The sequence below is a fragment of the Carettochelys insculpta genome, chromosome 5, assembly GCF_033958435.1.
Source record: "Carettochelys insculpta isolate YL-2023 chromosome 5, ASM3395843v1, whole genome shotgun sequence".
In the NCBI taxonomy this organism is placed as follows: Eukaryota; Metazoa; Chordata; order Testudines; family Carettochelyidae; genus Carettochelys; species Carettochelys insculpta.
In genome coordinates this window covers 107,841,836-107,856,888 of record NC_134141.1, presented here as the reverse complement: position 1 = coordinate 107,856,888, position 15,053 = coordinate 107,841,836, and the positions used below count along the sequence as shown (strand labels likewise).

The window sequence follows — 15,053 nt, the reverse complement described above, 5'->3', positions numbered from 1 at the left end:
CCCTCAGAAATGTCTAGAAAACATGATATGCAGTTGTAGAACTGGAACTGCTACAGAGCAGAAATACATAACAATCTGTGTTTCTGTTTTCAGATATACCAAATGTGACTTCAATTCACTCAACTTTACACGAATTATAATAACTCAGAACAAAGACAGGTCAGAAATCTGAACCTCTTTGAACTAAGAGGACCTGAATTATCCCGAAGCAAACTCAGCAGTTTAAACATAATTTAAATGCCACATTTACTAACAATAACAGAAGAAAGAAAACCTTTGTGGTATTTCTCTTGGAAATACATAAAAATACTGACACGTATATTAAGTAACAAAGCTTGCTGTGGAGTTTTTGCAAGATGAAGTGAGGGATCAAATATAAAAATGTATGAACTCAAACAAACATGAACCTTAACAAAAATATCTTTGTTTTCAGACAGGGAGATAGCATTGCAGCTGAGGAATATTAACCAAGAGCCTTACCCATGTGCTTGCCATTTTCTGTAAAAGGTCTCGAATGCCTTAAAAGCCCTGGATCCAGTCAGGGAGGTTTCCATGAGGCTGAAGGTGAGGACTACAGCCAAAGGCAAGCCCAGCATGTGGAGCATGAGGGGAACTAGGTAGGGCTGTGGGAGTGGGGTGATTCTGGGCAGTGCTGTGCCCACAGATAGCCAGGGACAGGACTCTAACTAATTATATTGCAAGCCATGGAGCAACCAGGATGTAGAGGATGCAAAAGTGATATGAAGTTGACATCTCCTCTCTCCTGGCACCAAGCTGAGAGTTCTGTGTTACCGTCTCACCTATAGCGTTTAAGGGACATGGAAGGTTCCAGGAAGGTGCAAAACTTCGCCAGACACTGGGAACTGACGATAAGATGGATCACTCAATTATTGCCTGTTCTGTTCATTCTCTCTGAAGCACCTGGTGCTGGCCACTGCTGGAAGCTAGGATACTGGGACAGATGGACTATAGGTCTGACCCAGAATGGTAATTCTTATGCTATAAAGGGTTCCTTTTTTGTCCAAGGAGAAAAAAAATACTAACTCCAGCAAAGATCTCATTTTTCAGCTCTGTCTACATCAGGAGTGTCAAACTTACTCAGTAAAGACGGTCAAACACAACTGTTAATTGTCAGATGTGGTTTGTGTCAAATGCGCAGCTGCCTTTACAAATTCTAAGCACAGCAGTTGCCCAGTGATATTCATTGGAGGAGAGTGAAAAGACCTAAGGTAGAGTATGGTCTCAATTTAGGCCTTTATTTTCAAGCGTGAAGCTGGGTGCCCAACCTGGGTTTGTCTTTCTTCGCACTGTATTTCCCAATCCCCATCACCATGCAAGAATCATTCCACCTCCAGCTACTGAAGTGATCAGCAACCAAACAACAATTGAAAGGGCATTATTATGCTGCTGAGTCAACACTCAGTTGAGATGAATCAGGATGAGGTAAGGAGAGTCTACACTCCTTGGATAATTGTTTCAGGGTGTCCACAGTCTTATAGTTACAATGTGCCTTATAATACTGCAATGAATGAACTACAACACTGTCCAACACAATACCTAGACTTGTTCTGAAGTTCTATTGGTCTTGACATTTTGGGCTCAATTGTGGCTGCCTATCCCTTGCTCTACCCTTCAGTTTCCCAAATGGTGTTCTGTGGAACCCCAGTCTCCTGCAAGAAAATTCCATTATGATAGCTGACTCCTTTGCAGCTCCCTGCCCTGCTGCCACGAAAACAGTGGAAGTAAATTTAACTGGTTTAATGGCCAGCAGAAGTGATCTGGCCATTAAACCAACTGAATTTAATTCCATTATTTCAGCTACAGCAGGGCAGGGAGCTGCAGACAGACCCTCACTCACCCGGCTACCCAAGTGGCCGCACCCCTCTGGTGCGTGTGGCTTGGCTCACTCCCACCAGCAGAACACCTCCATGCCAGGCTTCCATCCTCTGGCCACATGTGGACACCCAGCATAGGCTTCCCAGCCAGCGCCATGGATTTGTTAGTCACAGGGGCCAGTTTGGGGCTGAGAGAGGTTAAGCCTGAGAACGGGGGGTTGGGTTTGTGAGATGCGGCATAAAGCTTGGGGACAGAGGGTATATTTGGGAGCTGAAGGCTGAGGCGGGTAAAGCCTGGAGATGGGGAGCAGATTTGGGAGCCAAGGGGTGTAGAGCCTGGGAATGGGGTTTTACAAAATTATTTTAAGTTTAAAGGGGTTCCATGGCCAAATAAAATTGGGAAACACTGCTCTACCCAACAGATGCAATGCCTCTCCTTCAGTCACCAGAAGCCCTCACAATGAGTGCCCATCATCTGTTCATCTGAATTGTCAGAAAAAAATACCACCTATGGACCCACATTAAAAGTTTTTTTCAAACTGTGTATTGCTACCTCCAGGAAAAAAATGCCACATCATTCTGTTCAATAGGGCAAACTAGAATTCAGAGCATTTGTGCCTCAAACAGGTTTTCATTTGTGGTTAAGAATTCAAAATTCAAAGCTTTCTTGCTCCCCTTAAAACTAATATTTTCTCAACTACAGTCCTGCAAAGCCTACAAGATTTTATATGCCCATGAAATTCTTTGGATGGTAAAACGAAACAAATTATTATTCCATACTACTTGGATGAAGGAGTGTCTTATCTTTCATCACCAATAAAAATAATAACTTGCTTGAAAATGATTACACATTTTATAAACGCAAACATTTTAAAATTCCCCTGGCACAGATTCTGCAGAAGCAGTACATCACAGATTCATTTCTTCCACATAAAAATGTTGACATTTGGACAGACTAACATTTTTAAAAGGTGCTGGATCCATTATTTTGTTATCGTTTATTGACTCAATCTGTTGATATTTATCCCTGACAGCATACCATTCAAATTCAGTTCTACCCACAGCACTTGTAACAATGAAGCTGATATAGTGTATACAGTATTTATGTTGTCAGTTTAAAATTGGTAAGATTGTCATGCAGTCCAACTGCGAACAAATAAGTGAACATGACACCTGGAATATCTCACAGAAAAATAAGTCTGCCCCATTAAAGCCAAAACTGGTGGATAGCACCAATGCAGCAAGAAATGTCCAGCACAACTATGGATTTGTAGATAAGAAGGGATCACAATCATCTGAACTGACCTCGTATGTAATGCAGTCCATGAAATTACCTGGAGAAAAAAAATGCAACAGTTCTCCATTCAACACATCTCCAACATTCCTGCCCAGATTGCGAAAACAAAGGAGAGCAACATTCAAGCATCTGAAGCTCCTCACCTTGGGGTTGGGATGACGACTAATGATAAGGCTAACTGGTCCTGGACCGCATTCACTCAGAATGGCATAAGCTTCACTTAGCGCTGCATGGCGCAGACTCACTGAATCTGCCTCCAAGATCTGGTCACCCCGGCTAGAAAGACAAATACAGCCAGTGAGCATATTTGTTTCTCATGAAACAGTTGGGCTGTTGACTAGTGGCCAAACTTTTCAAAGACTCATATCTGGAAATGATTAGCTCTGCAAAAACCAGTCCAGCTCTTGCTTCCATTGACGTGCATGCTGACATTCCTTTGACTTCACTGGAAGCACCAGTAGGGTCCAATATTCCTTTTCGCACTTCATGACAAAGTGACGCAGCATATTTCAGTAATGTGTAAGATTGACTGCACCAGACTAGACTGAAAGTGAATGTTTGGCTGCAATGGCAGGTATCGTTTTCTGAGCACAGGAGCCCAACATTATATGCCGACAGGTTATTCCTTACTGCCATCCTGAATTAAACACACAACGCCTTTTTACCTGGGTTTGTTTGGAGCTCATGATGTGGTAGTAATTTATGAAATGGTTTTAGTTTTGAACTAATGAGAAATGGAGTGAGAGCCACCCAATTTGCACTTGAAATTGGGGTAACACGTTTGATGAAACGTCTCTTCTGTGACAAGACTGTACATTGTTCACATTAGTTCCTATACTCTTGACAGCTCTTGGATTGTTGACATCTGGAACCATTCAAGGATAATAATCTAGAGAGATTCATGCAGTATTTGCCATGATTATTAAAAACATCTTTAACAGGGATTTCATGCAATCTATTTACTTTTAATTAACTTTCCTTTTAGTTTAAATCAGTTGTGATTAGCTGAAATGGAGTTTTCACCAGAAGTTTAATGGCCAGAAGCAAACTCAACTGACGCTTGATGGAAGGTGATATAACATTCCAGACTCTGTTTTGGGTTTAAAAAAAATGAAAGATATATGTACAAGAGACATAACTAGGCACAAATAAGGCTACGCCTACACTCTGAGATAAATTCAAATTTATTAAAACTGATCTTGTAATGCTGGCTTTTACAAGTTCGAATTTGAGTATCCTCACCTCCCCAAAGGCTTCCCACAAAGTTGACTTATTGCTGCCACACTCAATCACCAAACATTGACTGCTGCAGCAGCACATTATGGGAACTAACTCATAGTTCTCTCTACCCTGTAGCATTCTGGGTATTTTCGCTGGTGCAGCATGGGAAAAAATGCTACCTGTTACCTAATTCCTGTGTACCTGGAGAGTAGCAGAGATGGAAGCAGCCAGAGTGGAGCACTGTCGGGCATTGTAGGATACATACTGAACACCTCTGGAGGATAACGAATTCGATTTTAAGACATGGCACTTCCACACTGGCCTTCATTTGGACTTTTAAATTCAAATTTGACACTACGCTCAGCTGGTTTCAACAATGTTATGCTATTGACATTAGTGCTCCCTAAATTGAACTAACGGTATTTATAGTGAAGACTTGGTACAATCGAGCTGATTTGAATTCGAATTTCTCTCATAGGCTGTGTCTACACTAGCCAAAAACTTCGAAATGGCCATGCAAATGGCCATTTTGAAGTTTACTAATGAAGCGCTGAAATACCTATTCAGTGCCTCATTAGCATGAGGGCGGCCGTGGCACTTTGAAATTGACGCAGCTCGCCACCGCGCGGCTTGTCCAGACGGGGCTCCTTTTCGAAAGGACCCCGCCTACTTCAAAGTCCCCTTATTCCCATCTGCTCATAGGAATAAGGGGACTTCGAAATTGACGCGGCTCGCCGCCACGGGGCTCCTTTTTGAAAGGATCCCACCTACTTCGAAGTGCTGCGGCCGCCCGCATGCTAATGAGGCGCTGAATATGTACTTCAGTGCTTCATTAGTAAACTTCGAAATGGCCATTTGCATGGCCATTTCGAAGTTTTTGGCTAGTGTAGACATAGCTATAGTGTATATGTAGCCTAAGACTGCAGAAATTTTCAAACTGGGTTTACAGGTAAGCAAGTGAATACTAAAATATAGTCTTCTCTGGAAAAAATACACTGCTTTTCTGATAATAAATTTGAGAATTTTTGGCAGGGTTACCACCAAAGAATTATCTTCCCTCTTATCCCAAGATTGAATTGCTAGTTCAGATCCTTATAATAGGGAAGATCCACTACACCCACACAAAAGGAGTATTTAGGGTTCCATGCAAATAGAGTGCAGAGAGCCCAAGGTGGTGAAAATCCTCTCCTCACCCTGACCTAGGGCAGCTCAGCAGGACTGCTGCACAACTCCGTGCTAGGCCACAAAATTAATGGCAATGTGAGTCTTCCAGCCTCAGCCTTGGCCCACCTCCACTGAAGACTTCTGCAGGGCTGGCACAGGGACATTCTCCACAGCATACAAGAGTGCATAGTCACCCATACCTGGGCACTCCAACCAAGCTGAATCAGCTAGGCAGGACGGTAGCGGTAGGAAGGACATTGCTGTAGTTTCCCCCAGTGGCTCTTAAACCAAATAAAGAAACTTGGATTGGAATATACAATAATTTCCAGTCACTCAACCCAGTGGTTCAGCCAGAGTCTCAATGGGCTGCAGAAATTTCCCACAGCTCCTTTCAAGAAAGTTTCAGGGGACTATATTTTTACACAGCTGCAGAAATCGCCTGCTGATTCATTTTGGCTTTGACACTTGACATTGTTTCACTTCCTGTTGGTTCCAGGCTGGACTTGTACTAAGTTGTGTTGATGCTTGGAATCACTAAATCTGCCATTCCCAGGACTACACAACTGTCTATGTCATATAAACAAAGATTTTGAAATGTTTTCAGGCATTTTAAAATACCCGTTTATAATTTTTTCCACTTACATATTCTTCTTAATTTTCACCTCATCAGAAAAACTTGCAACTGTAATGGATTTTACCTCGCTGCTGAAAATAAGTCTTCAGGTAGATTTCAACATTATGCCATAAAATTGCACTAGCATGTTTTTGCTTTCAGTTCACAACTAACCTTAATCTACCATCCATTTTAGCCACCGATCCTGGGGCCAGGCTGTGAATGTAAATCCCTGGAGAGCTATTTTCCAGAGTGAGACAACAGGCACCAATGCCTAGCCCAACCCCCGGTTCTGCAAAAAAGCAAAGAGGAAAAACTGTTTAGTCCCTTTTGACTATAATCACACAGGACACACAAGTGTTTATGTTATCTAATCATACTGATATCAAGGAAAAGTGCATTGGTTCAGAGCTGGACTTCCAGGTGTCTGTCATTCAGGAAGTCAAACACGATGCAATTAGAGATGAAAAATGTTTATCTTTAATAGCTTTTAGGAGGTCCATGAGTGACAGAACCAACTTCAGCCTCACCCACAACCAACCCCGTTCACCCCAATGACCACATTTCAGCCACACATTGCTTAATAGTATCTCTCTGTAAAATACCTCTGTAGCATGAGAAACATAATATGGCATCTGCTTTGTCTCCAGATGCAACATCATAGTGTGCATAATAAGATATAAGTGGCATTCCTAGAGGAAATCTAGGAAATTTAAGTAAGAAAGATACCTTAACCACGTTTCTCACTTCTATTAGGTTAAATTCTGCTACCTGGGTTAAGTACCAGCACCCAAGGTCTGGCACAGGAAGGGCTTGAAGAAAGTTGGTTGAGGGAGAAGAATTTTCAGGGGTTCAGTTACGTACCCCATTAATTTTCACTTTTTCTCCCTCTCTACTAATGGACTGCAACATTAAAGAAGCAGTAACTGTCCAAAATCTCACAAGAAAGGATGCTTTCCAGGCACTTTCTATCTAGACTTTTTTAGGTTTTCATCTGAGCCACTTAATCGTCTAAGATGTATCCACTATTGCTCCTTAGATGTTGCAATGAAAATTTATCATGCGCTATGGTCTGTAATCACAGAAAATACCATGCATTAACCAGATCAGTATACACTGCCAGTTCTGAGTGTGTGGCCTGGTTTAAGTGAGAGCTCTGTAGAGGTTCATGAAAGGAACATGAACACACAGATTTTATGGGAATAGTTAAGTACAGAGAAACCTCTGACAGACAGATTAGCCTCTAACTGCAGCAGCACCTGTCTCATCCCACAAGCAGCACAAGACCTCTTCCTCATAACCTCAGCCTTATTTTGCTAGCTGATTTTCCAGTCATTTTGTGGTTTGCAGATTGGACAAGCTGAGGATTTCTGGATGAGAACAGTGTTGGAAAATACGTCAGGCTGCACACGTTATCCTGTGTATTAGGAATTCACTGGAAAACCCAGTCAGACGGATAACACCCAGTTTCAAGGTTAGTTTAACTTTTAGCTGAGCCATGATAAACTTTCTTTAACCTTTGTTGAGGGTAACGTCCATGACAATTCTGTCCTTTGGTCCTGGACCTTTGCGACACAAGGAAGGAGCATCTCCGTCATCAGAGCCAGGTGCAGGAGTTCCTCCACTGGCACTGGAGCTTGGGGAGCTGGGTCTGCTCATTAAAGTGGGAGTTGGACAGGGCGTAAGGCTCGGGCTGCGTAGTCTTGTGCGCACGGTGAGGGTCACTACACCTTTCTTGAGTTGCTAAAAAACCAAGAGAACTTATTAGGCTACGTAGTCACCAGACACAGAATACTACATCTTACAGTGAATCATGTGTACAATCAATTGTAGCAGTGGTGTTACACTGTGCGAAGCTATGAGAAGTACAGTTTCTCTTACTGTGTCTATAACTGTTACCTTAAACGTCTGAATGGCCTCTTGATGGGTCAGCCCTTGTAAAGATTCCCCATTAACTTCTAGAATTTCATCCCCTGGTAATGAGATACAAAATCAAGTCAGCATTTACATTGGGATACTATATTCAGCTAGAGTACTGCTCTTTGACATTAGCACACCAATGGGCTACCACATGGTTTCCAATGTATTATGCTACTAAAAGCCTTGTTTCCTATTTATTTCCATTTGCTGTAATGCCTTTGTAGTTAACACAGTGCTGAATTAGCAGAGCACCGAATATTCTTTAGCTGTGGTTCAAATGGTTAACCATTTGAAAACGCTGTGGATTTTAATTGGAGTCAGAATGCTTGGGAGTGGAAGTTCTGGCTGTGGAGACTCAGGAGCCCACGCTCTCTTTGCATAGCTCTAAAAGAGCATCTTAGAGTTTGGGAATCATAATGGAGCATAAAATTATGACACCCAGCTGGCCATACAGAGAAAGCTGTCCCTACAACCACACACAGAGCGCCAATGGCATTCTACTTACTACACGAGACAGAGAGAAAAGCAAGCTAACTGACCACACAGAAGTGGCTGAAAGTCACTAACATCCTCACACCAAACGAGTTTCAGAGCTACATCTGCCTATTCAGAACTACAAGTATTTTCATGCTTTGGGTCACTATATTTACAACCAGATGTGTTGGGCTACTTCTTTCTAGGGAGGAAGAAAGAGCAGAATACAGATCTCTCTTCTTTAGTCTTACACACACCCACATCTGTGCATAATTAGACCATGCACCAGCAACTGCCAAGTCTTTATTTTTCCTTTCTCCTAATCCAGCGCAGAACTGAATATCCAAGCACTGAACAACCTGTGGTTAACCAGTGGAGGATTGTTAAGTTTGTGGGCTATATGGTAACTATTCCTTTCTCAGGGCTAATGCACAAACTGTGATATGAAATCAAACTCTCTTGCGGTTGAGCTTGTCCAGTGACACCAGTGCCAGGCTTAAATTCAATATACATAATCAAATATAAAGAGAGAAGGGGCAACATATGAAGGGAGAGGGGTTACCTAGGAGAGCCCCATATAGACCAACATTCTAAACTCACCACCACTTGGTACCTTTACCAGCCTAGAATGTGAACTCACAATGCCATGGCTGAACAATGTGAATCTCTACAGCCAAGCTGAGAGGCAGGAAAGCTAAACACATAATAAAACAGGATGTGCCCATGTTCTACCTACAAGCGGCATGATCTTACTGTCCTTGTCCTTCCTTCCCTTTTTCTAACTCTGTGTCTGGTTAGACCATTCTCATTGCGTCACGTCAAACCTAAACAGCAAGCTCATGAGGGCAGGGACTGTTTTCTTCTATGTTACGTAAAGGTGCCCGGGACAGTCTGGGTGCTCAATAATACTACAAAACAAGATTCCATAACAGGGCCTCTGAAGGACACTTTTGTGAACCCTTCCTTTCTGATCCAGCACCATTTCACGGGATTAACACTCCCAGTACACTTTCCCAATTAAGCAGGTAGAGCTAGTCCTGCTGAACAGGGAACACAATGAAATCAGGGATGGAAAGAGAAAGAGTTCCTGATGTATTCCTTCTCTTATTTTGTTCTTGCAAAGCACAGCACAAATCCAAAAAGGCTGCTTGGTCACACCAACTTTCTGCTGAAGAGATTGATAAAGCGAATTCACATGCTGATGCCCTGCTATTGGTTTTCAGGTGCACTCATGAAATGGACAGCTATTGTTTTTCAGCTGAGTTGAACTAATCTGCTTCTGTAGCCATTGACAGAGAATTGGATTCTCCCCACGAGCTACATAGTAAGATTCCAGGAACGCGACTGTGTGTGTCACTCTAAGGCATGGCTGGGCAAAATATGGGCTGGATCCAGCCCACCAAGCTACTGGATCCTGCCATGGATGCAGCAGGGAGCTTCAGGCAGCCTGCCCCCACCTACCCTTCCTTCTGCCACTTAGAAGTGTGTGGGGGATCTTCTATCTTTCAATGGTTGCAAGCCTGGAGGGAAGGGGAGAGAAACTTCTAGCACCGCCACCTCCCACAGCACAATCCCATTGCCTGGTTTATGGCCAAAGGGACCTTCATGTCTGAAGCACCTCTCCCACTCTTCTCAGGCTCGCTGACACGGCCCCATAAGCAGAAAGCCTTCCTGTGAAGTCAGTTGGGCTGCTGGATGAGAGCTGCCTCCCTGGCTCCATATAATCCAAACCCTCTCCCCTTCCTCCTGAACCCATACTCCCTCCCAGATCCCGCACCCCAGTCCCCAGCTCCAGGTCACAACCCCTCCTGCCCAAGGTGACAGCCCAAACTCCTTCATGCCAGTCTCCTGCCCCAAGTCACAACCCCCTCCTTCACCCAAACTCCCTCCCAGACCCCCTCTTGCACTCCAGTCCCTTATCCCAGCCTCCCTTTTGCACTCAACCTCCAGCAAAAACCCTGCACTTTCCCTCCATTAATATCGTGGAAGAATGAAGCCCTTGACCACTTTGCAAATTCTTGCAACCAACAAAAATTACTGCCCATCCCTGCTCTGAGACCTAAAATGTCTCCTGAGTCATTGTGAAGTGCTGGAAGCAGTTATAGGCAACATTTGTTAAGAATTATCTCCAATCTGTGTCATCACTGGGTTTGCTGTCCATTACTGTCCAATTTTTAAGTTCTCAGCCACTTTGATTTTACAAATTGCCCCATGAGGTGTATGTGTCCAGTGAGGCATGTATCAGTGCCATGAGTCCTAGAGCTTCATGATAACAGTTAGCTCAACCAATCATCCTTCTTACTCTGCAGCTAATTTACATGCAGCCATTTAATTGGCTGCATGAGGGAGATTTCACAGATGATGGATTACTTGGCCCAACTGCCACACCCAAGCACTCAACTGCTAACCACAAAACTCTCCCAGCACAACCACCCACAATGCTACCAACAAATCTGTAGTCACCTTCTCCCTAATTGTTTAAGTTGTCAGTTATCTGGGGCTTTTAAAATTATCTTTAAACACACGTTTACGAATTACACTTGAGTGACAGCATGAGCTTTTAGCTTCTAGTACCTTCTTTAAGTCTTCCATCAGCAGCGGCTGCTCCATTTGGGAATATAGTCTTCACAAAAATCCCCATGCGCCCCCGAGCAGAATCCTGGCCTCCCACAATGCTGAATCCAAGACCCTACAGAGCCAGGAAGAAGTGATAAATTGATGGCACCTAACTGCCACCAATTTATCTCACAAAGACTGCTTGACAGAACAAGAAGAAGAGAACATAGCAATCTAATTAGCTCATGTGAATTATGCTGTAGTTTTATCCTCTGATCTCCTTTCCTGATCTACTCTCACTCCAACGGTATCACTCAGTCTGAAAGTCATAGTCATCCTAAAATACAGCAAAAAGTTTATTTTATGTTATCATGGTGCCTGGGTTTTATGTTATTCGTTTCTACTTCTCCATCTATAAACAGCAGCCTCTTAAACTAATGGTTCTTGGAATTCCTGCCCAAGAGACTCATATCCAGGATTAACTGCAATTTATTCTGCTATCACAGATATCACATTTCCTCAGGAAAGAGAGAAATGGAAAAACATGAGATAAGGTCAGTGTTGCAATGTTAGCAGAATGTGTGTGTGTGTGTGAATGTTTGTTTACTTAAGTAAATGAAGAATTTCATATTTTAGACACGTACACAAATATTCCCTCAGAGTCTGCCCGCCATTCTAAATGCACATACCTCCTCTTACTTTTCCGGCATTTCTTCATCTATGAGAGACTGTGGGAACTTCAGCATAACCACCCACAATGCTACCAACAAATGCAGAATAGATGGCTTGGCCCTGTTACTATCAGTGGAAATTACAGCCACTGAGACAAGCCCCTTTGGAATTATTTCTTTATATAAAGCATGGCCATGAAAAATACTACTCTGCTTCTTACACTAGTATAATAAATATTCAATTAAATTATTTTAGAGTTATGGGACATTGGATGCTCTTGTAAAATATACCACAGGCTGAACCCCTCTAATCCGGAACTCTTTTGTTGGGCAACATCTGTAATCCAGCATGATTTTACTCAGCCAGATGACCATATACCGTGGGTGTGGCCAAATTTCCCACGATCTCAAAGTTTGTTTACATCCACTAGTCCTGGCATTCAGTGTTCTGTGCAGTTAATTTAACCCTAAAATGTTAAATTTAACCCTAAATGTCTTCTCAGAGGCCAGCAAGCAGTTAAGCTGCTGGTAATGCTGTTAGACAATATTGACTTCCCATGTATTTGGCAAATTCTCTCATTCAGCACCAGTCAGGGCCCAAGGGTGTTGGACTACAGAGGTTCAACCTGTGGCACCTAGAGTACCCACAGAGATGATACTGCACACACAGATCATAAGAGGCACTATGGCCTCGTGAAATGCCTGGAGAAATAATTAACCTGCAATCAGGTCTTGGTTCTGATTCTTAACTTTCTATAACTCTTAGACTTTTGTAAGTAATAGTGAAGTAATGACTTGCCTCTGCCATCGCAATGGTCTAGGCACATACAATATATAAAATAGATTTTCTTGTGCAAAGTGGGCTATTGTGAATGCACGCAGGTATTTAGGTGAACGAATCCCTGATTTACACACTCACATGCATATCTGTACCTATGCACACGTTCGTATTTAGTATACATATTTCAGTAGTGACCAGAGATCTCAATCAGGATTGGGCCATGCTACACACTGCATACCAACAAAGGAAGGTGTAGTTTCTACCTCATTCATATTTTGCAGCAATGACTTAGTTAGGTTTGAAAACTTGTCTCTTAACTGTTTAGTCTGATCGATTATTGTGTGAAATGAAGCAAGCACAAAATAAATTTACTGTAACAAACATTCAGGTGATGAGATTCCGTGGGAATCCAGAGTGCTCAGAGCCCCAGGCCCTTCGTGCGGTTGTGCAAAAATCCTCACCTTGCCTTGTCCTTTCATCAGGACAATGTTGGAAATAATAGATGGCTGGGCCAGTCTCCATGGAGATTCCACCTGAGCTGCACTCAGTGAGCGTGTGGATTTCTTCACAATATGATATTCCTAGCGAACAACAGACATGCCATTTATTTCATCCTGTTTGCATGACACAGGCACCAATGTGCTCCGTGAAAAAATTTGCGTGGACTAGAACAAAAATTAAAATGTCTCTTGCATATTAATATATCCTGCTGGGGAAGAAATTCTACCCCTAATGCCAATTACTTCAGTATGGCCAGAATTTCACACATTTTATCTATTTAACATATTCTATAACATAACAGTTGACACAATTTATCGTAAACTGAGATACTGTGCAGTCACAATCAATAGAAGTCATGACCTTTTGAAGTAACAAGTATTCCATAATCAACTGAAACAAAGAAATCCACGATTTGTTAAATAGTTATGTCTCTGTAACTAAAGAATATTCATGTATCACCCTAGCCCATTACTTATGTCTCCCTCAGTAACAGCTTTCTACTTCCACACAGCTGAAGGAGTTCTCCTTTAGCTCAGGTGGTAGGTGCCAGAGCCTGTGGTTAACTCCAACTTCTAGAAGCTAGAGAAAAGCCTTAGAGTTAAGGAGCTGGGATTTTGGCTGTAAATCACTATTAGGCAGAGTAAACAGTATAACCACTCACCTGCCTGGCTCCTGAGGATTCAAGCTGCTGGGGAAGAGAATGCTTTCTCCCACCTCGGGAATACCTCACTGCTATTTCATAATTTGATTCACCATTCTCCACAGTCAATTCATCATTTTCTCCCACAGATTCTAAACGGGATCCAGCCCCTGAGGGACACCACAGGAATGCCATTTATTACACAGAATTCACTCCGACAAGTCATGTGAGGGTTGACTTTTGCAAATCATAAACCAAACAAGACTACCAAGTAGCATCCAGTTGGATAATGCAATAATTGCCTAGGGAAGAGTTAAATTGCAGTGTTATTAATTAGTGGAGTGCACTGTGTACAAATCAAAAGATACAGCATTCCCATATCTCAGTGTTATGCTGACAAAAGTTTTTTTTTTTTAAAATCTATGGTCACTGCCAATATTTTGCATACTGTGATTGGCTATAGTAAACAAAACTGAGCTGATAGCTCAGAAATTGAGCCAGACTTCCACTGATTGCACTCGTTGGTGAGCAGAGCTCACAAGCTCTCTTTTCAGCTTACAGAGCTGACGCTGCAGCCGCATTCATTTCTGGAAATGTCTTCCTGAAAGCAATTTTTCAGGAACGGAAGAAGGAACATGATGCCAAAAAGTGTGATTTGCTTTCTTTTCTGGAAATAGTCCCAGTTATTTAAAAGAAAAAAAAAAAGTATAAGTGGTGGCCGAGTTTGTGTAAGTTATTGAATCGTTTGCCTTGAAGGACATCCTGTAGTTCATCACAAGCTATCCCAGTTTTTCACAATCACAATCCATGTGCTTTCACCAAGACCTGAAAAAAACCCACTCATTCTACCTACCAAAGGCCTTGTCCACACTTAGGGGAGTGTGTATGGTATTTGTAGCAACATGCTGCAGTGAAAGGCAGGCTGAATCCACACTTGTTATTGCAGTGTGGAGTTACCCAGGGTGGTGAACAGCTCCAGTGGGGAAAGGCAGCACAGAGACAGCAGGACTCTGTAGTGCTAAAGACAGGAATGTGTATGTGGGACACATTACTTGCACACGTAGACCGCCATGTGTAGGGTACATACCCTAGCATTCAGCCATGAAAGGCACTCTGGTCTCCTCTACCCGCCTGAGTCAGGCCTTGGGATGCCAGTTTTAGTTGGTTGTATTCCTGGAGGTTTCACCACAGAACATAATCTTTGATGAAAGATTCCTGGAGACTGAAGGACATTGGCAGGACGATTGGCAACCCTGGCCATGCCTCACCCTCTCCCCTATTATTTCTACCTGTACTGTACATGTATGACAGGTCATAAGATAAAGCCTTAATAGAGTAAACACTTTCACATGCAGCATTCTATCATCTGGAACTCTCAAA

General features: G+C 42.7%; 1 protein-coding gene across 3 annotated transcripts in view; it reads right to left on the bottom strand.

Annotated features, from left to right (window-relative positions):
- LOC142013831 (PDZ domain-containing protein 2-like) overlaps nt 1-15,053 on the bottom strand; it is a 185,458-nt gene that overhangs the window by 38,681 nt on the left and 131,724 nt on the right. For all 3 annotated transcript variants that reach the window (XM_074995708.1, XM_074995709.1, XM_074995710.1), the window contains 7 exons: nt 13,695-13,843; nt 12,994-13,113; nt 11,099-11,213; nt 8,030-8,103; nt 7,648-7,873; nt 6,305-6,422; nt 3,276-3,408 (listed from right to left, as the gene is read on the bottom strand). In XM_074995708.1, coding sequence (XP_074851809.1) covers nt 3,276-3,408; nt 6,305-6,422; nt 7,648-7,873; nt 8,030-8,103; nt 11,099-11,213; nt 12,994-13,113; nt 13,695-13,843 — 935 coding nt within the window. The remainder of the gene's footprint in view (nt 1-3,275; nt 3,409-6,304; nt 6,423-7,647; nt 7,874-8,029; nt 8,104-11,098; nt 11,214-12,993; nt 13,114-13,694; nt 13,844-15,053) is intronic.